We start from the raw sequence: 26,912 nt of genomic DNA on the forward strand, positions 1-26,912 counted from the left end.
TTTTTCTGTACTGATCTAAAGAGTTTGTAGAGCTTGGAAGGCACACAAAGAATAATATATATATTTGGCACACAAGTCAGTAGCAGAAAGTAATGCTGAATTATAGTCCAAAGTACTTGTTCTCGTTGCTGGTCTAAAATGTTCCAAGTACCAGGTGTGTGACAAACAAGTATGGTGGATAGCAAGGTGACAGGTGTGTGGAAAACAAGTATGGTGGATAGCAAGGTGACAGGTGTGTGGAAAACAAGTATGGTGGATGGCAACAGCAACACAAACAAGGAACCAGACAGCACATGCTAACATATCTCACTTTGGCCTTCTCTATGTGCTCCTCTAGATATTGTTCCTCTTTTGTCCCTCTCTTTTTTCTATTTTTTTGGGGCTGTCGTTGTCTTTTTTGGGAAATTTCGGGGAAAAATATTTTTTTGATATTTTCCTTCACTTAGGAGCACAAAAGAAGTAACCATAGAAAATATGAGCTTAAACAAGTGAAAGAAAAAAATAAATTACATAATCCGTCAGTACTCCAAGAGACAAATTTTTTAAGCCTAATTAATCCGTCATTAGCACGTGTTTACTATAGCAGCACATTACCAAATCATGGGCTAATTAGGCTTAAAAGATTCGTCTCGTAAATTAGTCGCAAACTATTTAATTAGTTTCATAATTAGTCTATATTTAATACTTCATGCATGTGTCCAAATATTCGATGGGACGGTGACTAAAATTTAGGAAGGGCAACCAAACACCACCTTGGTATCTGGAACCAAACACCCCAAAGTAGTGCAGCACCGCAGGCGATGCACGTCTGCATCTGAGTTAGTAGCAGGCGATGCAAAGTACTAGCCGAGTTGCAGCAGCAGCTAGCACGATGCAAAGGTAGGCCATGTTTGGCTTACCCCATATTCGGCTTGTTCGGCTTCTTTTTCAGCCGGAACAGTGTTTTTCTTTCACAACAATTTAGCCAGAACAGTGTTTTCAGCCAGTTTCAGCCAAAATTTTGTGAGCCGAACGGGGCCATAGAGTGAACCCGCAACGAATATCTCAGAACCAAAGACGCGTGGGTTGGATTAATGGATTCACAGACCACAACCAAATTATTCTTCCAAGGTCACACGGGTTGCGGCAAGCCTACAAATAAAGTGTCGATCGATGAGACGATGCCCAATCAATCCCATCCCGATAGGCGACAGTCTGACCGTATGCCCTTTGGTTTTAGGGAATATCTTGCACTCCTCCTGTTTTTGAATTTTAAGATGATTTCAGGCAATATTCTTATACCATCAACTAGTACAAATAAATTGTTACTCGTGTGATTTGTAATTTGTCTTTGTGTCATAACATATTAGATTTTTGTCGGGGACCAATACTAGGGTATCCGAAGAGGAGGAGCTAATGATCATCAATATTGATTCATCCGAGCAGTCAAGAGCGTGACTACAGCTCCAACCGACCCCAGGCATGCAGGCTCCGACTCGCCCGACCTCTGGGGGCGGGCTCCACCTCGCCCGACCCTGAGGCCGTGGGCTCCGCCTCGCCCAACCCCGAGGCCGTGGGCTCCGTCTTGCCCGACGGGGACCCATGCCACCGCCAACCACTCTAGGTCCAAGCATATGGGTCTAGGTCAAAACTCTAACACCCAGAAAGAGACCGGCACGCCCCAATGTAACCCGTTGCCATGACGGGCCATACCTGAGGATTAACATCAAGAACAGCATCGGGGCATACCAGTGTTGTTCTGTCTAATCCCCGTATGACCGCTGACAGGCGCGTCAGCATCACCACGACGTTCGCTACGACAGAATGGAACACCATGACTAGCAGACAATGCCTACGCATGGTGCCGGTGGTGGATAGGGCCATGACGTGGAGCTATCCCTGTTGACATCTATAGTGCCAGCGGAACCCGTATGAAGGATAAGAAGGACCTAGCGATCCTGAAGGACTTTCTCTCTCGTTCTTCTCTTTTCCTCTGCCATAACCCGTGCTTTCCCTTGGCTTATAAAAGGGAAAGCAGGGCGCCCCATGAAGGGGATCTGATTCAAGACGAACACATCGAAACCTGAACCTATCAGAACATGACATAAGCACACGGCTAAGCAGCGACCGAGCTCTCAGCACATGTTCACTCCTTTCACTAGAGACTTAGGACCTATCCCTCTCTCGCCTGTTTGTAACCCCTACTACAAATTTTCGGTACTGGTAACATGAGCAGCAGCGACAAACTGGACGTTGGGACTTTCTGTCCAAACTAGTATAAACCTCGTGTCCTCTAAGCACACCATCTGATCTAGACGCGCAATACTAAAAATTTACTCGTCGATGGTAACTCAAAACACTGACAATTGGCGCACCAAATAGGGGCCTTTTACGTGTCTCGACATCCACATCAAGCCTCGGATGGCTAGTCACAACGTCAATTGGGTCCCAGGCATGCATGTGCGCTTCGGGAACCTGGAATTCATCATCACGATGGAGGGAGGGTTCATGCTGGCTCCCGCCGCTGTCCAACCTCTCCACTTCATTAGCCTTGATACGATCGCCGAGGCGCTTGAGAAGCTACAGATGCATGCACCGGAGGCTCATGTCCCCAGGAGTGACCACCTCACAAGAGAGTCAAAGTCACCCTTCAGCTCTGACTCCATCAGGGAAGCCATCACCCCTCTCGTGAATGTTTCATGGCAAGTACCCCCGAGGGACACGTCGGAAGTATCCACGAGGAAGAGGCTACCCCAACGAATGACCTCAATGATGAGGCCGAGAGGAATGCAGGGGCCCTGCCTCGCCTGTGGGTAAAGCAGCCAAAGGCCCAGCACCAAGAGCTCAAGGAAGCACAACTCCAGCTCGAGCAGGAACACGCGAAGCTCGAGCGTGAGATCAGGCGCCAGGGAGACAGTGGGCGCGCGCGTGCCCTAGCCCACAATGTGAACTAGAGGATCATAGAGGATGATGAAGCCCACCCACACTTCACCCAGGAGAGCTAGAACATCATTGTTGCTGTAGCCTTGCTCTAGGGGCTTCTGGGGCCTATGATGCCCGAGGATCGTCGGGCCCATCATGAGATTCGCACGCTACTCGAGCGTGCGGCGACGTAGTAGGCCGAGAGCTCGGTGTCTCAATGATGCAAGGTTGATGCTAGCCAGTGCACGCCCTTAGAGTGACCCGACAAGGATGCATCAGTCCACCAAGCGCCACAAGGCTGGCTACACAATGCGGTCCCGGTGCATGAGCGTCTCAGCCGCCACCGTGACACACGTGACACCCTCGATGGCCATAGGCGTGCCCATGGCGATACGAGGAAGGGGGCTAGCCATGGCTACCACCTTCATTATGGTAGATGCTATGACAATGGGCGAGGACCGAAGCCTGAGCCCCGACATGCCAGGACCTTAGGCCTTCGACCAACACATCCTCAATGTCACCTTCCCACCACGGTACTGACCGCTGACCAACATCCCAAAATACTCTAGGGAAACAAACCCTAGACTGTGGCTCAAGGATTATCAGCTTGCTTACCAAGCCGGTGGAGCGGATAATGATGATTTCATTATCCTTAACCTTCCATTGTTCATGGCCGATTCGGTGCAAACGTGGTTGGGACACCTTCCGCCCAACAGAATCCTAACTTGGGTGGACCTAAAAGAGATCTTCGTGGGAAACTTCCTAGGCACATACGCGCATCCTGGGAACCCATGGGATCTCAAAAACTACCAACAGAAGGCCGGGAAAACCCTTCGTGGGTACATCTGGCGCTTCTCCCGATAGTGCAACGAGCTGCCCAATGTCGCCGACCCTGATGTCATAGGAGCTTTCCTATCTGGGACCATCTATGAGTCCCTGGTCCATAAGCTAGGACATAAGGGCCCGTGATCCACCAAGGAGCTCCTCGACATCGCCACTAGCCACGCCTCGGGCGAGGAGGTGGTCGGAGTGATCTTCGACTGCCTCAAGGGCAAGGCGAAGCAGGATGAGGATGCCGATGAAGGCGCCTCCAACTGTCCCAACAAGAAGATGAATAAGCAGCGATGCGAGGGCTCGCTCATGGCCACTGCCAACCGCAAAGGGGGTCAGAAGCCCATAGAGGGACCCTGAACCACTTCGAGAAGCTGCTCGAGGGGCCATGCCCGAACCATGCCTTCCCCGTCAAGCATCTATATAAGGACTGTGGCCTCATGAAGCGGTTATTGTTTAGAGGTTCCAACAAGGGGGAGCATAGGAGGGACGCCAAGTTGGCCGCAGACGACGCCGAGGGGAAGGATGATGGCTTTCCGATGCTGGATGGCTGCCTCATGATTTTTAGAGGGTCGGCATCCTATGACTCCAAGCGTCACTAGAAGCTTGCGTGCTGTGAGGTCTATATGGCCGAGCCAGTCGTGCCTTCCTTCCTCCGATGGTTGGAGTCCACTATAACCTTTGATCAGACCGACCACTCGAAAAGCATCCTGTAGCCAGGATGATATTTGCTCATGGTCAACCCGATCATCAACATGAAGTGGCTCACCAAGGTACTGATGGATGGAGGTCATGACCTCAACATCATGTACGTCGAGATGCTCGACGCCATGGGCATCGACCGATTGCGCATCCAACCGGCCAGAGCGCCTTTCCATGGCATCGTGCCTAGAAAGCAGGTCATGCCACTTGGGCAGATCGATCTATCTGTCACCTTTGAAGATCCGACCAATTACAGGATAGAGACCATTACCTTCGAGGTGGTCAGGTTCCACGGAACCTACCATGCCATCTTGGGACGTCCATGCTATGCAAAGTTCATGGACGTCCCCAACTACACCTATCTGAAGCTAAAGATACCAGGACTGTGTAGGCTCATCACCATCGGCACCTCCTTCTAGCGAGCCTACGAGTGCGAGGTCGAGTGCTGTGAACACACCACGGCAATCATCGCCTCCAAGGAGCATACGACCATCAGGAAGGAGGTCACCAAAGAAGCACCTGACCCCAAGCGGTCGGCTGGGTCTTTTGAGTCTGTAGAGGGCGCCAAGGAGGTCATCATAGACCTCAGTGGCTCCAAGGGCAAAGTGGTGTGCATTGGCACCACACTTTCCTCTAAATAGGAAAGCACACTCATCGACTTCCTCTATGCCAACAGAGACATCTTTGTGTGGAAACCCTCAGACATGCCAGGCATTCCGAGAGAAGCCATTGAGCATGCCTTGAAGATTAGGCCAGGCTCCAAACCAGTGAAGCAACGCCTATGTCGCTTTGATGAGGGGAAGCGTAGGGCCATCAGCGAGGAGATTGCAATGCTTTTGGTGGCCGGGTTCATCAAGAAAGTATACCACCCCGAGTGGTTAACCAATCCCATTCTTGTATGAAAGAAAAGTGGGAAATGGAGAATGTGTGTTGACTACATGGGTCTCAACAAAGCACGTCAAAAGGATCTGTTTCCTTTGCCATGCATAGACCAAGTAGTCGACTCGACCTCAGGGTGCGAAACCCTTTGCTTCCTTGATTCGTACTCCAGGTACCATCAGATCACAATGAAAGAGTCCGACCAACTTGTGACATCTTTTATCACCCCATTTGGATCATTCTGTTATGTCACAATGTCGTTCGGTCTAAAAAACGTGGGGGCTATGTACCAACGTTGTATGCTCAAGTGTTTCGGGGACCTCATTGGGTGAACCATTGAGGCCTACATGGATGACATCGTGGTCAAGTTGAAATGGGATGACTAGGTCATAGCCGACCTAGAGCAGACCTTCATGAAACGTCGAGCAAATGGCATTAAGTTCAATCTCGAGAAGTGCATTTTTGAGATCCCAAGGGGTATGCTGCTGGGCTTTGTCATCTCCGAGTGTGGCATCGAAGCCAACCCGAAGAAGATCTCAGCCATCACGGGAATGGGCCCGATTCAGAACATTAATGGGGTACAACGAGTTACAGGGTGCCTCACCATGCTCAGCTGCTTTATCTCATGCCTCGGTGAACGAGGTCTCCCCTTCTATCGGCTTCTAAAGAAGACCGTCCTTTCGAGTGGACGCCCGAGGCCTAGGAGGCACTCGACGTAGTCAAGCAGCTTCTGACAAAGGCCCCATTCCTGGTCCCTCTGTCCGATGGAGAATCGCTTCTACTCTACATTGCGGCCACCACACAACTAGTCAGGACTGCCCTGGTGATAGAGCGAGAAGAAGGACAAGCCCTCAAAGTGCATCATCCCATGTACTTCATTACTGAGGTCTTGTCTGATTCCAAGACCTGCTACCCCCAAATCCAAAAGCTCCTATACGCCATCCTTGTTCCTAAGAGGAAGTTGTGTCACTACTTTGAGTCACATCTGGTGACGGTCGTGACGTCCTTCCCTCTTGGTGAGGTCGTCCAAAATCAGGATGCCATGGGAAGAATCGTGAAGTGGGCACTCTAGCTGATGGGTCAAGCCATTTCATATGCCCCTCGGACGGCCAATGAGCCCCAAGTGTTGGCTAATTTCATTGTTGAGTGGACCAAGGTCAAAATGCTGCCAGCAGTCATCGACCAAGAGTACTGGACGATGTACATCGATGGATCGCTGATGAAGAAAGGCGTCGGCGAAGGGCTGGTCTTCATTTCGCCCCTCGGGTACACATGAGGTACATGGTTCGCATCCATTTCCCCTCCTCCAATAATGTGGCTGAGTATGAGGCACTCATCAACGGCCTACGCATCGCCGTCGAACTGGGTATCCAACAGCTCGATGTCCGGGGTGACTCCTAGCTGGTCATCAACCAAGTCATGAAGGAATCAAGCTGCCACAACACCAAGATGGTTGCATATTGCTGAGAAGTCTGCCAGTAAGAGGACAAGTTCGACGGTCTCAAGCTCAATCACATCCCAAGGCGTCTCAATGAGGCAGCCGATGCGCTGGTGAAGACGACGTCTAACCGAGGGCTAGTGCTGATAGGCATCTTCGCCAGCGATCAGTACAAGCCCTCAGTCTGCTATGATGAGCTAGAACAAGTTAGTGATGGGCCGCCTGCCCTGGGATCGGGGGCTAACCAGCCATCAGCTCCATTCGACCCCGAAGTCACCCTCTGGCTGACTACAGGGCGCCTTACCTCGAATACCACCTCCGCGAGGCGCTGCCAATAGACAAGACGAAGGCTTGATGGCACACACGTCATGCCAAGTCTTTTGTCCTTATCAAGGGTGAGCTCTACAAGCGAAGCCACATCGGGATCCTACAGCACTACATCCCCATCGAACAAGGGAAGTAGTTGCTGAGCGACATCCATGGTGGGGTCTACGGTCACCATGCTGCACCTAGAACCCTGGTCGGAAACACATTTTGACAAGGCTTCTACTTGCTGACTATGGTAGCCGACGCTGAACATATTATGCGCGCCTGCGAAGGGTGTCAATACTATGCTCGATAGACCCACCTGCCGACTCAAGCACTCCAAACGATCCCCATCACATGGCCGTTTGTGGTCTGGGAGCTCGATCTGGTCGGACCTCTTAAGAGGGCGCCTGAGGGCTATACGCACTTGCTTGTCACTGTAGACAAGTTTACAAAGTGGGTAGAGGCTCGATCGATCTCCGCGATCAAGTCCGAGCAAGCCGTGCTATTCTTCCTTGACAGCGTCCATCGTTTTGGAGTGCCAAACTCCATCATCACGGACAACGGCACACAGTTCACCAAAAAGAAGTTCCTTTGATTCTATGATGAATACCACATCTACGTTAATTGGGCCATCGTTGCGCACCCCCGCACGAATGTGCAGGTCGAGCATGCAAATGGCATGGTCCTGCAAGGTCTCAAACATAGGATCTTCAACCAGTTGAACAAGTTTGGTGGACGATGGGTTGCAGAGCTTCCCACGGTGCTCTGGAGCTTGAGAATGACCCCTAGTCAGGCCACTAGCTACACACCATTCTTCATGGTCTATGGTTTCGAGGCTATCCTCCCAACCGACCTCGGTTATGGAGCACCAAGGGTCAGGGTGTACGACGAATAGGGAGCCAAGGCATCCCTCAAGGATGGCATGGACTAGCTAGATGAAGTGCACGATGTCGCCCTCCTCCGCTTGGCCAAGTACTAGCAAGCGTTGCGCCGGTACCACCGCCGTCGAGTGTGGGGTCGGGCCTTCAACGTCGGGGACCTAGTGCTCCGCCTTGTTTAGAGCAACAAGAACTGCCACAAGGTCTCTCCACTATGGGAGGGACCATACGTCATCGCGGAGGTGCTCCGACCAGGCATCTACAAGCTCAAGACCATTGATGGCAAAGTCTTCGTCAATGCCTGGAACATCGAATAGCTACGCTGCTTTTACCCTTAATATACGCATATTTTCTCTTATTAGTTTTGCTATCAACTCTCCAATCTTTGAGTGACGCCCGACCCCAGTAATGGTGGGGTTTGGGCCTCACTCGGGGGCTAATAAGAGCATATCCATCTGGTAGACATTCTCTATGCCCGACCCTTTCTCACGTCGAGACCTAGAAGCAAGGGTTGCGAGAACGAATGTTGAGTAAAACTAGTCAGACTATAAGAAACCTATGCCCCAGCAGCAATAATGTTTTTGCTCTCCAGTGTGATCAGAGTTTTTTCTACACCCCGAGCTTTTTAGCCTTAGCTAAGGAAAGTGTCGGTACACATCTAAGAGTATATCCACCTGGCAAACATTCTCTATGCCCGACCCTTTCTCACGTCGAGACCTAGAAGCAAGGGTTGTGGGAATGAACGCTGAGTAAAACTGGTCGGACTGCAAGAAACCTACGCCCCAGCGGCTATGGTGTTTTTTCTCACTAGTGTGATCAGAGTTTGTTCACCCGCACCCCGAGCTTTATGGCCTTAATGACAGAAAGGGTCGAAATGCACTAATCTTTTTATACAAAAAGGGGAGAAGGGCTAAAAGTCTGTTAGGCCATAACAAAATTTGAGAGCTTGTCCGCTTAAGACAAGTTCACCGCCTGGCGTATCTACCTAACTAATTTCTTAGGGGGGATGATCTCATCCTCTACCTCCGTAGGTAAGTCCTATGTCAGCGGGTCGCACAAGTCGATCGGACGGCTTGGCCACTATCAAGAGATGGGTAAGGAGCAGTAGGATGCCCCTTGCAGGTTATTCCAACTCCGTCACAAACGACAAACCCGGATTCCACTTGGACATATCCGGTAAGAGCTGCCTGAACCCACCACTCGTGCCATCGAGGTAAGTCATGTGCCAACGGGTCACCCAAGTGGATCGGACGGTTCAGGCCACTACCGAGAATCAGCTCGGCCACCCTCTGCTAGGCAGCAACAAGCTGAGCTGCCACCTCTCTGCGTAGCCATGCCTCCTCGACTAGGCGGTCCCATATTTCCTTTAGTTGATGAAGGAACCAAGATTTCCCCTAGCTACGAGCTATAAGGCACTGTAGAAAGACGATGGTCAGGATACAAAAAGTATATATAGGAAGATAAGGGCAAGAAGCAGGACCAAACAATACCCGGCCGAAGGGAACAACAACGTCGCATAATACGCCTACAGCGTGGTTTAGGGCTTCAAGCACGGATGCGATCTCTACGTCAAGGATCTCCCGCTCCATGCTCTCTGCAGCGGCGTCCAAGGTAAAAAACATCGACGACGGATATTACGAATCCATCCACTAGAGCAGGGGCTCGCCCCAAGTGGGCGAGCGGCCGCCCACTGATGTCAGGGCCAGGGATGACTCCCCACCAGCTCCAAGCGCCGCCGACCCCTCTCCCAGCACCATGACTCCTGAGGACACCTCGGCCATGTCCCCTTCCGTGCGACCTGCGCTAGGTGCCGTCGCTTGGGTCGCCAATGGCGCGGGTCACACCGGTGCCTCAGACGCCGCTATGGTTGCGCTCGGTTGTGACCCATCTGTCATGGCTGCCACCACCTCCACCTGCATCGGCGGGGTCATGACCCGCTATGTTGTCTGCCATGGTCGGCGCCACGAGTGCGGTCGATAGCCCCATCCATCCCACCATCGGCAGTGGTATCACAGCCGTCACCGGCTGCTCTGCGACCTCCGAAGGCGCCCTTGAGCGCCTGCGTCCATCGGTCCCGCCAAGGACATAGGCGCCACCGTGGGTGGTGCCTGACCGACCGGTGACGCGATCACACTAGCGCCGCTCCCGCCCAAAATGGGCGTGACACCAGCCGATGGCTGCCATCTCGATTGGAGGACGATGCTCTTCTTCGGTGCCAGCGCTAAAGGATTACGCTGCCTACCAACCCTATAAGGACAAAAAGCATAAGTCACAACGAAATCTAACTAATACAGGAAAAAACAGAGGAAGTGATAACCCACCCAAGCATCATCAGGCGGCAGATGCATTTGGGGGGCGACCCCCTGACCCTAGCTCCGCCTCGTTGGAACGAGGACATTTCAAGCCTACCCTCTACTCCTGGGCAGAGGGGCTGGCTCCCCTTGCCTCTTGGGAGCAACGGCAGAGCCGCCTACCTCTGCTGGCACCTCAGGCGTGATGGCAGAGTCACCCACCTCTGTTGGCTCCTGGGGTAGGCCGATGGTATGGCCTGCCTCTACCGGCTCCCCAAACGTACCATCCCCTCCATGGAATGGGAAGGGTCCTAACACCTGCAAGGATGAACCGATACTTGTTAGCGTATCCTCGTTCTCTAGGTTGTCCCACTCGATATCATCGGCTACCTCATCTTCGTCACCATCGTCATCATCATCATCGCTGTCGGTGTCCTCCCCTCATTCCCACGCCTGCAGCTTCCGCTGCTTCTTCCTCTTCTTGTCCTCCTTCGCCTTTCTCAGCCTCTTGCCCTCGGTGCGATTCACCACCCTCACGGCCAAATCCCTCGGCAGCGGTGCCGAGTGATCCGTGAGGATGAGGTCCCTCAGCTAGTCCCACCCCTCTTAAAGTTAGTCTCATGGGGTTAGGAAATCAATTGAGGAGAAGGCAAGAGAAAGGGAAACTTATAAAGACGATGTAGCCTGGCTCCGGCCGCATCGGAGGATGCCCTGGCACCGAGTAAACGAAGTCGAGGGCGGCACTAGCATTGTCCTGCAAAGGCTCCATCGCCTCCTTGATGCATTGCGCGATTTTAGAGTTGTGGAGCGTTCCCTTGATGAGCGCCGTTCCCTCAAATGATGCCTCGAGCACCATCACATGTAGTGGGAGCGTGCGCGTCATCAACGGCGCCACCCTCCTTGCGTGGTAAGCCCCGATGATGCCCGACCCCTTAAAACCATTCTCCTTCAAGATGTGGATGGAGGCGAGGTGACTCGGATCTTCTTCTTGTCCTTTTTTGGGACTCCCCACTTCCTCCACTGCTCCGGGGCCTCTTCAATCAGGCACCTGGTGAACTCCGGTAGAGGGACGGCGGCGTCATTCTTGAGGTAGAACCACTATGAGTGCCACCCCTTGTTGTACATCAAGAGCCACATGGACGGGTTCTTGCTGACCCGATTATTCTGAAGTTGGATGTCGGCGCACCCCATCACCATGTGCAGCTCCTGCCTACCGCCCTTCTTCCTCTTCTTCTAGAGGTTGACGGCAAAGAAATGCCTCCACAAGTCGAAGTGGGGGTTGAGCCCTAGGAATCCCTCGCACAGCGCAATGAACACCGCCATGTGCTAGATCCCGTTAGGATTGAGATGTTGTAGCTCAATCTTGTAGTAGTGCAGGAGCTCCCGGAGAAATTTGTGGGCGGGTGTCACGAGCCTGCGCTCGTGGAAGTGGGCGAAAGACACCGCGTAGCCATCGGGCGGTGAAGGCAAATCCTCATTGCCAAGTAGCAGTCACTCCTCGGCCAAGGTCCATGCACAGAGAAGACCACAACAGACAAGGCCCTCCATACGCTGGAAGGTGATGTCAGAATGGAACCACAGATCCATTGGAGGCGGGGGCGGTTAGGTGCGAGTTCAATGGCGGTGGAGATGCGGAGACAGGAAACCTAAAGCGATGGCGGTGGTGGCGTGGCTACGGAGGCAAGGATGTAGGTGTGCGTATGAAACCCGGAGGGCCGACCCTTTGGTTTTATAGGGGCAACGGGTGCGAGGAAACCAACCGCCCACCTAGATCTCCGTGTCTGCCATGACCTGTCACCACATCTCGCCGCAGGGCGTGCGCACACAACCTATGGACACCCCTTCGAAAAACCCACCGGACGTTTCTCCTCTCCAATGGACCACGACCCATCATAGGTAAAAGGGATACGGAGCTAAAAACGCTCCTACGGCCTATCCATGCCCAGGAGTTCGAAGGTTGGCCCACCAACGGGTTCGACAACCGCTCCGGGCACCTTTAGAGTGAGGAGTGGAAAGGGATCAGCCTGCTATCAGCCAGAACCTGGGCGCATGAGCACTGTAGGCATCCCAACCCACGTCCGATTCTCGGCCAGATATGATCCATGGTTTTTTTCTCGAAGAAAGGCAGAAAGCCCTTGGGACCAGTCGAACGGACCCGAGAACTATATGGATTGATCGCTGAGAATCTGGAGTCGGTCACCAAGGTGACCCAAGTTGGATCCCCGCGAATGGGATGCCGAGGCCCCACTCGGACTAGCCCATTAACAGCTCACCGAGCACCATGGTTCGTCCATAGAGGAAAATCATGGCACGGCTTAGCCCCTCCGTTTTTATCGAAAAAATGCTTGAGGAAAGACAATCGCAAACACGAGACGATCCTCGTCCGGACCCCTGCTATGGACGGGGGCTCAAGGAAAGTTGGACTCGCACGAAGACCGAACGCACGGTCGTAGAACAACAGACCCCCGTAGGGGTCGAAATCAGGAAAGACCTTTTCTGACCCACCAAATCTCATGGCTATACCCTCAAGGGGTCCGATCTCGACGAAAAAGAATCACCGCCTCCAGGTCACGCCGTGGGCGACAAAAGAAGGCCAAGGCCCTCAGATTCCTCCTGTTCAGAAAAGCCCCCGAAGGAGTATTCTACTCCTCTGCAAGCTCGGGGGCTACTATCGGAGACCAATACTAGGGTACCCGAAGAGGATGAGCTAATGACCATCAACATTGATTCATCCGAGTAGTCAACAGCGCGAATACAGCTCCAACCGACCCCAGGCGTGTAGGCTCTGACTCGCCTGACCTCTAGGAGCGGGCTCCGCCTTGCCCGACCCCAAGGCCGCGAGCTCCGCATCGCCCAACTATGAGGCCACGAGCTCTACCTCCCCCGACCTCAAGGTCGTGGACCCTGCCTCGCCCGACCCTGAGGCCGCAGGGTCCGCCTCGCCCGACCCCGAGGCTGCGGGCTCCGCCTCTACCTACAGGGACCCATGCCACCGCCAACCACTCCAAGTCCAAGCGTATGGGCCTGGGTCAAAACTCTGACACCCAGGAAGAGACCGACATGCCTCGATATAACCCGTGGCCATGACGGGCCATACCCGAGGATTCATATCAAGAACAGTGTCGGGCGTACCGGTGCAGTTCTGCCCAACCCCGTACGAACGCTGATAGGCGCGTCGGCATCACCACGATGTCCGTTGCGACAGAATAGAACATCATGACCAGCAGACGACGCCTGGCATGGCGTCATTGGCGGACAGGGCCGTGACGTGGAGCTGTCTCTGTTGACATCTACAGGGTCGGTGGGACCCGCATGAAGGATAGGAAGGACCCAGCGATCCCGTAGGACTTTCTCTCTCTCATTCTTTTCTTTTTCTTCGCTGTAACCCGTGCTTTCTCTTGGCCTATAAAAGGAAAAGCAGAGCGCCCTATGAAGGGAATTCGATTTAAGATAAATCCATCAAACCCCAAACCGATCAGAACACGACACAAGCACACGGCTGAGCAGCGACTGAGCTTTCGGCACCTGTTCACTCTTTTCACTAGAGACTTGGGACCTGTCACTCTCTCGCCCGTTTGTAACCCGTACTAGAAACTTTCGGTGCTGGTAACACGAGCAGCAGCGACGAACTGAACGTAGGGACTTTCTGCTCGAACTAGTATAAACCTCGTGTCCTCTAAACACACCATCCGAGCGAGACGCGCAATACTAGAATTTTACTCATCGGTGGTAACTCGAAACACCGACAATTTTTGTCCTTGTCTTTCTATTGAAATAATTGCTAATTGTTAATTGTCTTTGTGCCAATACAAATCAGATTTTGTCAGGTTTGTGGTTTTTTATTCTCAGTATCGAAAATTACAGATTGCGCCTACAGATATTGCAACGAACGAAATATGCAATTTTAGTATAAAATATAGAGTAAAATACATGGATAGTCTATTAACTTGTGAAGCTGTGTCGATTTGGTCTATCAAATTTGAAAGTGCATTTTTAGGTCAAAAATCTTGATGAGTGGTGCATAAAGAATTCATACCCCCTCATTTTTACGTTTATATTTATGAAAAACCCCTATACTTTCACGAGCTTACCCTTCACGTGCACGCTGGCCGTATCCCGTGCCCGCGACGTCCGCTCGCTAGCCACGCCCTGTGTCCACGCCGGCCGGCCGCTCGCCACACCACCCTCAGCGTTGGCCGCGAGCTCGCCGCCGCACCGCCCTCCGCGATGGAGGCGCGCGCTCGCCGCATCCCACGCGTTGGCCGCGAGCTCGCCACGCCAGTCGCGCACGCTTGCAGTGTTGGGGTTTAGTCCCACATCGTGTAGCGATGGTGGGGGAGCACAACATATAAGGCGGGAGAACCCCCACCTATCAGGCTAGTCTTTTGGGTTGAGAAGGCCCAAAGGCCTTATATGTTGTAGCTCCGGTGGACCTGGGACCTGTGGGAGCGCAGGCTCATGGTAACGAGCCGGGCCGGCTGCAAGCCAGCTCCAAGATCGTGAACTCGGTGGTCACCACCGGTTCCAACAATTGGTATCAGAGCCGGTACCTATGGTCAGAAAAGCTAAACCCAATAAAAAAAATTATCTCGAGCGCGTCACATATGGCGGGGGCACCCCGATGTGTGACTAAGGGGGAGATTGTTGGGGTTTAGTCCCACATCGTGTAGCGAAATTATCTCGAGCGCGTCACATATGGCGGGGGCACCCCGATGTGTGACTAAGGGGGAGATTGTTGGGGTTTAGTCCCACATCGTGTAGCGATGGTGGGGGAGCACAACATATAAGGCGGGAGAACCCCCACCTATCAGGCTAGTCTTTTGGGTTGAGAAGGCCCAAAGGCCTTATATGTTATAGCTCCGGTGGACCTGGGACCTGTGGGAGCACAGGCTCATGGTAACGAGCCGGCTGCAAACCAGCTCCAAGATCGTGAACTCGGTGGTCACCACCGGTTCCAACATGCAGCCCCGGTCGGGCAGAGGAGTGGAGGGAATTGCCTGAGCGGTACAGTGGGAGCGTCCGGCGGTGCCGAGGGACCGAGGAGAGGAAAGCTATGCGGGCATGGAGCATGGAGCACACGCTGTCTCCTTCACCGTTTCTTTCACATTCTTTTTCCCCATTAACGAAACCGAGTGGAGGTCGTGCTAGTGCGCGTCGGTGGTGGGGCGAGGCGGCGAGCCTAATCCGACGGAGCTACCCTCCCTCGTCCGGCAGTAGCGCGACGTCCGGCGATGGATCGAGCGGCGGTACGGTACGGTGGGCGAGCTGCAGAGCCACGTGTGTCGGTGTGGGCGGCGCCGCGGCGGTGGGCGAGCAGCTGCGACGCATGCGGGCAGTAGTGGGCGAGCGATGGAGCGCGCTGTGGCGGCAAGAGCGTGGGGCGGCGGTGGGCGAGCTCAGCAACGCGTGCGGGCATGCTTGGCATCGCCTCTGGACGGCGGCGGGCCAGCGGTGCGCGGTGCGCGCCTTGGAAAGCGTCGCGCCTCGCTGAGTGAAAGGGCCCGGGCATGTTTGCTGCCGCTGCTATCGTTGCCGCCTCCGCCGTGGCATGTTTGCTGGCCCGAACGCACCGCGCGGCTCGCTTTCGTGCCCGTCGTCGTTTATACGGCTCGCCGTTCTTTCTTTCCTTTTGTTTCTCCATGAAATTGCCGTGCTTGAGCATGTGTTATAGTAGAATGGTTGGATCAGGACTCGTCGTTAGAGGCAATCGGTATGGTCGATCAGCACACGTGAAGCGAACAAGCAGCCAAGCAGGAAGCTGACCATTCCTGCTGTTCTCAAAATGCATGGATAGTCCATTAACTCGTGAGAATGCGTCGATTTGGTCTATCAGGCTCTATTTTTTATTAGCAAGAAATCATAAATATATGATGATAATATTTTGAGATCTAATTAACAAAGCTGTTGGAGGGGGCAGTTTTCACCAAATTCTCGATGTCTATCAATAAAGAAGGATATGAAGAGTCGCACAGAGTTGCTCTTTATATGGCATAATCTTCTAATCATTTGAGCAAGTCTATCCATTTTGATTGAATGATTATGTCATATAATGCTAGTAGTTTAATTTTAGGCACTATGTTTTTATAAAACAAAAAAACACCACATATAATTCTTTGTTATTGCAAATTTAAGCCCCCTTTGGAATGAATAATTTTTTCCCTGTATTATCCTTTTTTTCCTGTGAAAATGAAATTATTCTTGTGTTCCAAAAGGGGCGTTAATATCTTAGTGTGGTGAAAGCTGAAATGGTCACTTGTGCAATTGTAGTAATTACCAACGTACTTAGGACCTAGAATAATATTTTTGCAATAAAATGTAAAAGAATAAATTTAAATAAAAGATATAATAAACAATAGGGTTTCAACTTAACATGTGGATAAAAAAATGCAGCAACTATTTTAGATCAAAATTTAAATGCCAAAGTTGAGATCCATGTTTACTTATAACAACAAAGCATTTAAGTCCCAAATAAGTTGGGGTAGGCTAGAGTTGAAACCCAACAGAAGCAATCAAGGTTCAGGCACGTGAATAGCTATCTTCCAAACACTCCTATCTAAGGCTAAGTCTTTGGGTATATTCCATCCTTTCAAGTCTCCTTTTATTGCCTCTACCCAAGTCAACTTCGGTCTTCCTCTGCCTCTCTTCACGTTACTATCCTGACTTAGGATTCCACTACGCACCGGTGCATCTGGAGGTCTCCGTTGCACATGTACAAACCATCTCAACCGGTGTTGGACAAGCTTTTCTTCAATTGGCGCTACCCCTAATCTCTCACGTATATCATCGTTCCGAACTCGATCCCTTCTTGTATGACCGCAAATCCAATGCAACATACGCATTTCCGCGACACTTAGCTGTTGAATATGTCGTCTTTTCGTAGGCCAACATTCTGCACCATACAACATAGCAGGTCTAATCGCCGTCCTATAAAACTTGCCTTTTAGCTTCTGTGGTACCCTTTTGTCACATAGGACACCAGACGCTTGCCGCCACTTCATCCACCCTGCTTTGATTCTATGGCTAACATCTTCATCAATATCCCCGTCCCTCTGTAGCATTGATCCTAAATATCGAAAGGTATCCTTCCTAGGCACTACTTGACCTTCCAAACTAACATCTTCCTCCTCCCGAGTAGTAGTGCCGAAGTCACATCTCATATACTCAGTTTTAGTTCTACTAAGTCTAAAACCTTTGGACTCTAAAGTCTCCCGCCATAACTCCAGTTTCTGATTCACTCCTGTCCGGCTTTCATCAACTAGCACTACATCGTCCGCGAAAAGCATACACCAAGGGATGTCCCCTTGTATGTCCCTTGTGACCTCATCCATCACTAAAGCAAACAAATAAGGACTCAAAGCTGACCCTTGATGTAGTCCTATCCTAATCGGAAAGTCATCCGTGTCTCCATCACTTGTTCGAACTCTAGTCACAACATTGCTGTACATGTCCTTAATGAGCCCGACGTACTTCGTTGGGACTTTATGTTTGTCCAACGCCCACCACATAACATTCCTTGGTATTTTATCATAAGCCTTCTCCAAGTCAATAAAAACCATGTGTAGGTCCTTCTTCTTCTCCCTATACCGCTCCATAACTTGTCTTATTAAGAAAATGGCTTCCATGGTTGACCTTCCGGGTATGAAACCAAATTGGTTCATAGAGACCCGCGTTATTGCTCTCAAGCGATGCTCGATAACTCTCTCCCATAGCTTCATAGTATGGCTCATCAACTTAATTCCTCGATAATTTGTACAACTTTGAATATCCCCTTTATTCTTGTAGATCGGTACCAATATACTTCTCCTCCACTCATCAGGCATCTTGTTCGATCGAAAAATATGGTTGAGCAGCTTGGTTAACCATACTACAGCTATGTCCCCGAGGCATCTCCACACCTCGATTGGGATACCATCCGGTCCCATCGCCTTACCTCCTTTCATCCTTTTCAACGCCTTTCTGACCTTAGATTCTTGGATTCTCCGCACAAAGCGCCTATTGGTGTCATCAAAAGAGTCATCCAACTGAAAGGTTGTGTTCATATTCTCACCATTGAACAATTTGTCAAAATACTCTTGCCATCGATGTCGGATCTCATCCTCCTTTACCAAGAGATGCTCCATTTCATCCTTAATGCATCCATGTTTACTTGATTCACCAAAAATGATCAAATAGGATGTTTCCCTGATTCTGGGCTACCAAGTGCAGAGAGTAGAGTAATGGGCTATTCCTTCCCTGAATAAATTTCTACTTTTTTTTTAGCAACTGAATAAATTTCTACTTTTTTTAGGAAAGAATAAATTTCTACTACATTTGACTAATCTGTAACTTCGACAAAAGGTCTGTTGGGCTAAAACTCTAGGCCCATATAAAGTGATCAGCAGAAGCCTTTCTAGGCCTGCCTCAGGCCCTACATTCACTAGTACAGGTCCTTCACTCAATCGGGCCCACCCGCCAGAAAAATAGCAGTTTCGCCCACGCCTCCCTCCCGAAAGTTTCGAAAAGAAATCCCCAAATCCGCCCCCCCCCCCTCACCGTCTCCGGCGAGCCCCACCCCTCACCGCCGCCGCCGCCGAAGACGTAGTGGGAGGGGGGATGGATCAGTCCATCATAGCCCTCTACGAGTCCCTCTCGTCGTTGCTAAACCACGCTGAGTCCTCATCCCACGAGCTCGCCGACGCTGTCTCCCAACGCCCCATCCACCTCGGTAACCACCTCACGTGCACGCCTCTCCCTCCTTCCCTCCCCGTAAGGCTCCTGCTCACAACGTCGGGATTCTCGCAGATATGGCGAGGACCTCGTTCCTGCAGAAGCTGGAGTATAGGGCGGAGGCGGCGGCCGCTGTCAGACCTGGTACACCTATGAGCCGAAGAAGACGTAAACTAAGAGAAGTCGCTAAGGAAGTCAGAAGACGTATTCTACCAACTATGTAATAGGTAGAGTATGACATGTGGGCCATAGGCCAGGAGTGGGGTGTTAAGCGTGCGTTGTATCAAACTAAGACTCATTGCATTTTTTCTGAATCTGAACTCGGTGAAAGAGGAAGGTTCCTCTTCCCGTCCCTCGTCCCTCGCGTGCTCTCTGAACTCCTCACATCGACGGTGCTGGCCGGCGACAACGAGGTGTGACAGTTGGTATCAAAGACGGTGTATCCTCGGCGTGGGGGGCGACGGCGACCGCAGCTCTTCTCCGCGCTAGTTATCCGGCGACGACTGTCTCGCAGCGGCGCCGCCACCCGTACAATCCGGTAACCTACCACCTTCCATCCACTCCACCCACCTCGCCGCAGTTGCTCAGTCCATCCTGGTACGTTCCACGAACGGACGCCTTGATCTGCAGTTTGTAATTCCGGTGGGCAGGGGATCTCCGTTAACGCCCTCGAGGTGTTCGACGGAAGGAACCAGAGGTCCCTCCTTTGGGTTGAACTGGGTTGGCTCCGGCAGTGGCACTACTTCACCTGAGCTCTGCAATTTCCACTTCCACCCATCCACAACCCAACCAATTCCCACCCACCACTCCACCAAATTCTGCGGCACCTTTTCTTGGCTGGGGTTCGACATCGACTCGGGATCGGCGGCGGATACATGTTCTTTTGGCACTCAATCGAGAACTGCGAGGGTTGCGGGACAAGTTCCTGTGTAAAATTCCGTAGCATTCTTCCTCGATTGGGTTGTGGTGGCGTTGGCGGGGACGCGCTCACACATTCGGGTTGCGGGATAGGTTCTCGCATAAAATCCCTTGGTGGTGTCGTGCATCCAGACATAGTCTGCAATTTGGTTAGTAGATTGTTGGGGAGGCAGAGGCCAAACCTGTTACTACACCAGTTAGTCATATGTATCTCAACTTCTTCACGATGGCTCCTCCTAAGCCTTTGGTTCAGACCAAGTTCATCCTAGACACCATGTCAACCAACACGGATGATGAAAAGAGTCGCTGGGAACAGGTCATGGAAAATTTTGACCTCGTGCTCAAACAAATGAATGATATCAGTCTGATCCAACAACAATTGAAGCAAAGTGTGGATGAAACAAAGGCGGAACAAAAACTCATATCCAAGCAGGTACAGGCCAATGGACAAGCAGTGGCTTCTCTAACACTATGTCAGATGGAGAATGAGGCTACAATGCATCAATTAGAGAATGTTTCTCTGACCTCTGCGGAAGAGGCACATTTTCACAACATATTTGCTGGTAAAGACTATGTAGTGAAAATTGAGCCCTCCAATAGGCAGCAGCATCATCACAAGGATTCCATGCCTCACCATGCACTTCCCAAGATGCAATTCCCAACTTTTGATGGCAACCATCCCAAGATATGGCTGGGCAACTGTGATAACTACTTCAAAATCTACAAGACCGGAGATGAGATGAAGGTCACATATGCTACAATGCACTTATAGGAAAATGCCGCCAAATGGTGGCAAGCTTACAAATAGGGTCGCACTTGACCCTCTTGGACTGCATTTTGCTCAGTAGTTCTGTCCAAGTTTGGTATAGATGATTTTCGTACAGCCATCAGTGATCTGCTAGCCCTTAAGCAAAGTGGTATAGTGGAAGACTACACTTTGGCTTTTTAGGCACTGCAGTATAACATTACCATGCACAACAGCCATTATGATGAGGTTTTCTTTGCTTCAGCTTATGTAGCTGGCCTCAAGGATGACATCCGAGCAGCTGTAGAGCCCCATGTTCCACTCACAGTTGACAGGGCAACTCTAATTGCCAAGATCCAACAAAGAACCCAAGAGAGAACCAAGGCCAAGTATAACAGGAACACTGCTGCTCCCAAGCCATAGTTTTAGAAGCAGGAAACTCCTAGCCCTCAGACAAACAATGCCAATCTGCAAAGAATCAGGCAATTGAGGGATTACAGGCGTGCTAACAACCTGTGTTTTGCTTGTGGTGATAAATTTGAACCTGGCCACCAAGAGAATTGCCCTAAACGTCATAAGGCTCAAGTTCACGCATTGGTTATCAATGATCTAGACACAAACAAAGAGGAGATTATAGAAGATATGATGAATCAGCTAGCTATTGAAGATACTCTTGCTCAAGATTTCTGTCACTTATCTCTGAATGCACTCTCTAGTATGGATACTAACAATTCTATGAAGCTCAAAGCCCTCGTGCAAGATAAAGTTATGCTTACCTTACTGGATTCAGGCAGTTCACATAGTTTCATTAGTTCCAACTTTGTGAAACTGGTCAGGTTAGCTACTGTACCAATCCCAACAAGGATAGTAAGATTGGCTAATAGAGACATGTTAACTACTACAGCCAAAGTACAGAACTTACAGTGGTATATTCAGGGGCATACTCTATGCAGTGACATGATAGTCTTGGACATAACTACCTATGATGCCACCTTGGGTTATGACTGGCTTAAGCAATAGGGCCCTATGGAAGTGGATTGGTCCAAGAAAACCTTACAGTTCCACATCAACAACAAACCAGTTAAGCTCTAGGGCATTATATCCCCTCCTTTGCAAGCCAAACCCATTTCTACCACTAAATTATACAAAGACACCAAAGGCAATAATAGTTGGGCTTTTGTTATTATCAAACCCACCCATGCCACCTTATCTCCACCCAACCTTCCACCAGTCGAACCACCTCTAGCTATACAACACATTCTTGATCAACATAGCCAAGTTTTCCATGATCCCTAGACACTACCACCATCTAGGAGCTATGATCATTCCATTCCACTCATTCCTGGAGCTATACCTGTCAATGCCAGACCCTACCACTATTCTCCTCAACATAAAACTGAGATAGAGGAGTAGGCCCAGAAATTGTTACATGCTGGGTTAATCACCCACAGCCATAGCCCTTTTGCTTCCCCTGTACTCCTAGTCAAAAAAAGATGGGTCTTGGCGATTTTGTGTGGACTACAGAAAGTTGAATAACATGACTGTCAAGAACAGATTTCCAATGCCGGTTATCGAAGAGATTCTGGATGAGTTGTCTGGAGTAGAAATATTCACCAAGTTGGACATGAGGTCAGGGTATCACTAGGTGAGAATGTTACCTGAAGATGAGTACAAGACTGCCTTTAAAACACATCAGGGCCACTACCAGTTCAAGGTAATGCACCAGCTACTTTCCAATGCATTATGAACCAAGTCCTTCAACCTTTTTTGAGGAAATTTGTCCTAGTGTTCCTAGATGATATGCTCATATATAGCAAATCATTACAAGAACACTAGGAACATTTACAACTGGTTCTCCAGACATTGTTGGCCAATCAACTTTATTTGAAGTAGTCCAAATGTTCCTTTGCTCAAAGCCAGTTGGAATACTTGGGGCACATTATATCAGCTGATGGGGTGGCCACTGATCCCCAGAAGACAACATCTATGGTTCACTGGCCCACACCAACAACTTTTACAGAGCTGAGAGCCTTTCTAGGGTTAACAAGATATTATAGGAAGTTTGTGAAGGGTTATGGCATCATCGCAAAACCACTGACCAATCTGTTAAGGAACAAGCAGTTCCAGTGGAATCCAAAAGCACAGACAGCATTTGATGAACTCAAGATTGCTATGTCCCACACCCCGGTCCTCACCCTACCCAATTTCTAGGAGCCATTCACTATGGAAACAGATGCTTGTGCAGATGGTATTGGGGCAGTCTTGATGCAAAAGGGCCACCCAATTGCTTTTCTTAGCAAAGCCTTAGGTGAAAAACACAAACACCTATCTATTTATGAGAAAGAGTTTTTGGCATTGATTATGGCAGTGGAAAGGTGGAGACACTATCTACAAAGACAAGAATTTATTATTTTGATAGACCACAAGTCCTTAGCTTATCTCCAGGAACAGAACCTGCATTCTGATATGCAAAGGAAGGCAATGACCAGATTGATGGGGCTGCAGCTCAAAATTGTTTATAAGAAAGGAAAAGACAACTTGGCAACAGATGCGCTATCCAGGGTGGCTCACCTCCACACCTTACAAGTTGTTTCCATGGTTAGGCCTAATTGGTTGCAGGAAGTACTTCATTCTTATGCAACTGATCCTAGGGCCCAGAAGCTGCTGACCCAACTGGCTATCCAAAGCCCTAATATGGCAGGTTACAGCTTGGACAATGGTATCATCAGGTACAAGAACAAGCTATGGATTGCCCAAAACTCAGCCCTACAGACAAAGATTATAGTAGCTTTCCATTCCAGCGCTATTGGGGGTCACTCAGGTACTAAAGCAACATACCAGAGACTCAAGACTCACTTTGCTTGGAAAGGAATGAAGATGGCTGTGGAGGATTTTGTTAAGCAGTGTTCTGTCTACCAACAAGCCAAGCATACTAATCACTCCCCACCTGGACTACTACAGCCTCTACCAATTCCTGAGGGGGTGTGGATGGACATATCTATGGATTTCATAGAAGGACTACCTAAATCCAATGTCTACAGTGTGATCATGGTAGTAGTGGACAGACTTACCAAATTTGCTTATTTTGTGGCAATTAAACATCCATATACAGCATCTACCATAGCTCAGCTTTTCATGGACAACATTGTCAAGCTTCATGGTCTTCCAAACTCCATTGTCTCTGATCGAGACACAATATTTGTTAGTGCCTTTTGGAAGGAGCTCTTCAAGCTTTACAGAGTCAACCTACAGCTTAGCACTGCCTACCATCCACAAAGTGATGGACAGACTGAGAGAGTCAATCAATGTCTTGAACTATACCTGCAGTGTGCTGTCCAAGACTCACCCAAAACCTGGCACTCTTGGCTCTCTTTGGCACAATTGTGGTATAATTCTACGTACCATACTTCTCTAGGGTGTTCTCCATTCAAGGCTCTATATGGCTATGATCCAAAGGTGGGTGCTGCTCCTACTATACACCAAACAACACCAGTCACTGTAGCTGAACTGGTAGAGAACAGAGAACTCAATTTGAAGGCCCTCAAGGAGAATTTGGCCAGGGCGCAGAACAGAATCAAGGTGATGGCAGACAAACATCGTACTGACATGGAGTTCCAAGTGGGTGACCAAGTTCTGTTGAAGTGGCAACCGTACACACAGAGTTCTGTGGCAAATCGACCATTTCCTAAACTGTCATACAAGTATTTCGGGCCCTATCTCGTTACTGAACGCATTGGACGGGTGGCCTATCGCCTAAAGCTTCCAGACGACAGTAAGATTCATGATGTGTTTCATGTTTCATAACTTAAACCTTTTGTTGCAGCTTATACAGTAGTTTTTTTCTGAGCTTCCATTCACCACTGATATTGAGGCCACGGCAGCACTGCCTGGGAAGGTCCTTGAGCGCCGATTGATCAAGCGCGGTAATGCCGCTATTCCACAGGTGCTCATTCAGTGGACAGGTCTGCCACCGACTTCAACAACCTAGGAAGACTACAATGTCATTCGTTAGCGGTTCCCACAGGCACCTGCTTGGGGTCAAGCATCATCTTCGGCGGGAGGAGATGTCAGACCTGGTACACCTGTGAGCTGAAGAAGACGTAAACCAAGAGAAGTCGCTAAGGAAGTCAGAAGACGTATTCTAACAACTATGTAATACGTAGAGTATGACATGTGGGCCATAGGCCAGAAGTGGGGTGTTAAGCGTGCGTTGTATCGAACTGAGACTCATTGCATTTTTTCTGAATCTGAACTCGGTGAAAGAGGAAGGTTCCTCTTCCCGTTCCTCGTCTCTCGCGTGCTCTCTGAACTCCTCACGTCGACGGCGCTGGCCGGCGGCAACGGGGCGTGACAGCCGCCGACCTACAGCACATCGAGTCCATCGCCCTCGGCACCGTCTCCTTCGAGGAGCTCCTCGGCCACTGCGGCGAGGCGCTCAACGTCTACGCGCGCCACGCCAGCGCCCTCCAGTCCCACCTCGCTTCCTTCGGCTACGAGCCCGCCGGTAACCCAATCGGTTTCCCAACCTCTGGCTGCAGCGCTTGTTTCGATCCGCTGGGATGAGGTGAGACCGCTGTTTGTTTGGTGTGCAGACGCAGAGGAGCCTGAGTTTGATGTGGATGTGGAAGATGGAAGATGGAAATGTCGGTAAGGTTGAGGACCTTGGAGATGGATGCCTCAGCGTGTCGCGTTCAGTGCTCAGGTCTGGTAAGCGGCGGTTTGATGACGACAACGACGCAATGTATCCTCTTTGGTTTGGTTTGGTTTTGTTCGGAACTATAGATTGTCATTTGCTTGAGTGCAGCATATTGTGCTTTTCTTGACTGCTAATTAGATTTGAAGAGTCACTGAAGGATCTTGGGTTTTCAGATGCTTGTCTAGCCACTCTTTCTTCTGAAGGTATGCGAGGAAAATATTTTGCCTATCGTAGCCGGTTAATCGCATTGTGCTTGTTGTATTAGCATTTTCTCACCGGCTACTAACTTTTGTCTTGAATATTTACTGGGATTTTGCAGGCGCAAATTATGGTGTGAGCCCAAAGAAGCTTTACAAGAATCCTGAAAGGTAACAGAAGGAATTACCATCAGGTTTTCTCACTGTTATTGTTTATTTCTAATGTTACTTTATTACTTATTTTAATCTTATCTTAAATATGACCTAATTTATTTGTTTAATGCTCTACTGTTTAGTACTGATTATGGAGAAAAGATCATGAATGAAGCTGAAATTATGACTCCACAAAATGAAAGAAATAGTCAAGGTGATCAGAATGAATGTCTTAGATGTTTTAAAGACATGTCAAGCCTTTGCTAGTTCTGATTTTTTTCCCCGCTGTTGACTCCATGAAGGTAATTCTTTCAAAGAAGTGATAAGGGCATCTAAGGAGGGGTATGAGCAACTTCCTTCTTACATGAAGAGTCTAGCATCATGGGAGGTCTGAATTTCTTTAGTTACATTGTTATTTGTAATTCTGCCCATAGTACTTTCTGCATGATCGGTAGTGGTTACAAAATTACACATAGTTCTTGAAACCTAGTAGATGACCTTACTCTTTAAGAAATTCAACTGAAGACATATTCTGCAACATCTTCACTTCCTATTTCCTCAATTTTTGCTTTTCGTTTTTGTCAATGCATTCTCGATCAGAAATGGACCAGTCATCTACCTCAAAGCAATTAATTGTATTGTTTTTTTTTTTGCACTTTTTTATTGCATCAGGAGTTGCAGGAGGGAATATCCAAACTAAATTCATACTTCGGTGGTGACAAAGCTCAGGGAAGTGTTGCATTGAACCAGGACCATGTTGGAGAAATAGGATTGGGTGCGTGCACTTACCGCTCTTAGCACGTGGATTTGAAAATAGCAAATGTTATAGCATGTTGAACAAAATCTTTTTGTTAGATTGCTGTTTCATTGACACATTGCTCTTGAACAATTCTGCTGTGGTAGCTAACCTTTTTTCTGTTTTTCTTTTTTGCTTTTGTCCCTTTTAGGGCGCAAAGGAAGAGCCTGCCTGCTGATGCTGTTGCGGCTCAATCAGTTAAGTATGGAGACAGTTGATGGATCTACCTTTTACACCCTGTGCAAGAACAACTTGTAGGCGATTTGGATTTCTGCGGAAACAGATCGGTATGACTCCCAAGCAAGTTGTCCAAAAACCTGGTGCTGGTGGAAATATGGTGCATTGAATCTGAAATGTTGATAGCCTGATACTACTATACTGTATTCTGCTGAAGTTTTTCTTTATTGTGTGTTGTGATGTAGCTCATCTTGTTAAAATAGTGTATCATGATGTACTACTCAACCTCAGTTGA

The 26,912-nt window shown here is 49.7% G+C and overlaps 1 protein-coding gene and 1 pseudogene across 1 annotated transcript; both read left to right on the top strand.

Moving 5' to 3' along the window:
* The first annotated feature begins 4,466 nt into the window (after positions 1 to 4,466).
* On the top strand, positions 4,467 to 4,853 carry LOC136503978 (uncharacterized). The gene has a single exon (XM_066498881.1). The coding sequence runs from the start codon at positions 4,467 to 4,469 to the stop codon at positions 4,851 to 4,853; it is 387 nt and encodes a 128-aa protein (XP_066354978.1).
* Positions 4,854 to 18,821: 13,968 nt separating this feature from the next.
* Positions 18,822 to 26,869, top strand: LOC136504516 (uncharacterized; annotated as a pseudogene).
* The last annotated feature ends 43 nt before the right edge of the window (positions 26,870 to 26,912 follow it).

The sequence above is a fragment of the Miscanthus floridulus genome, chromosome 14 (assembly GCF_019320115.1).
Source record: "Miscanthus floridulus cultivar M001 chromosome 14, ASM1932011v1, whole genome shotgun sequence".
In the NCBI taxonomy this organism is placed as follows: Eukaryota; Viridiplantae; Streptophyta; class Magnoliopsida; order Poales; family Poaceae; genus Miscanthus; species Miscanthus floridulus.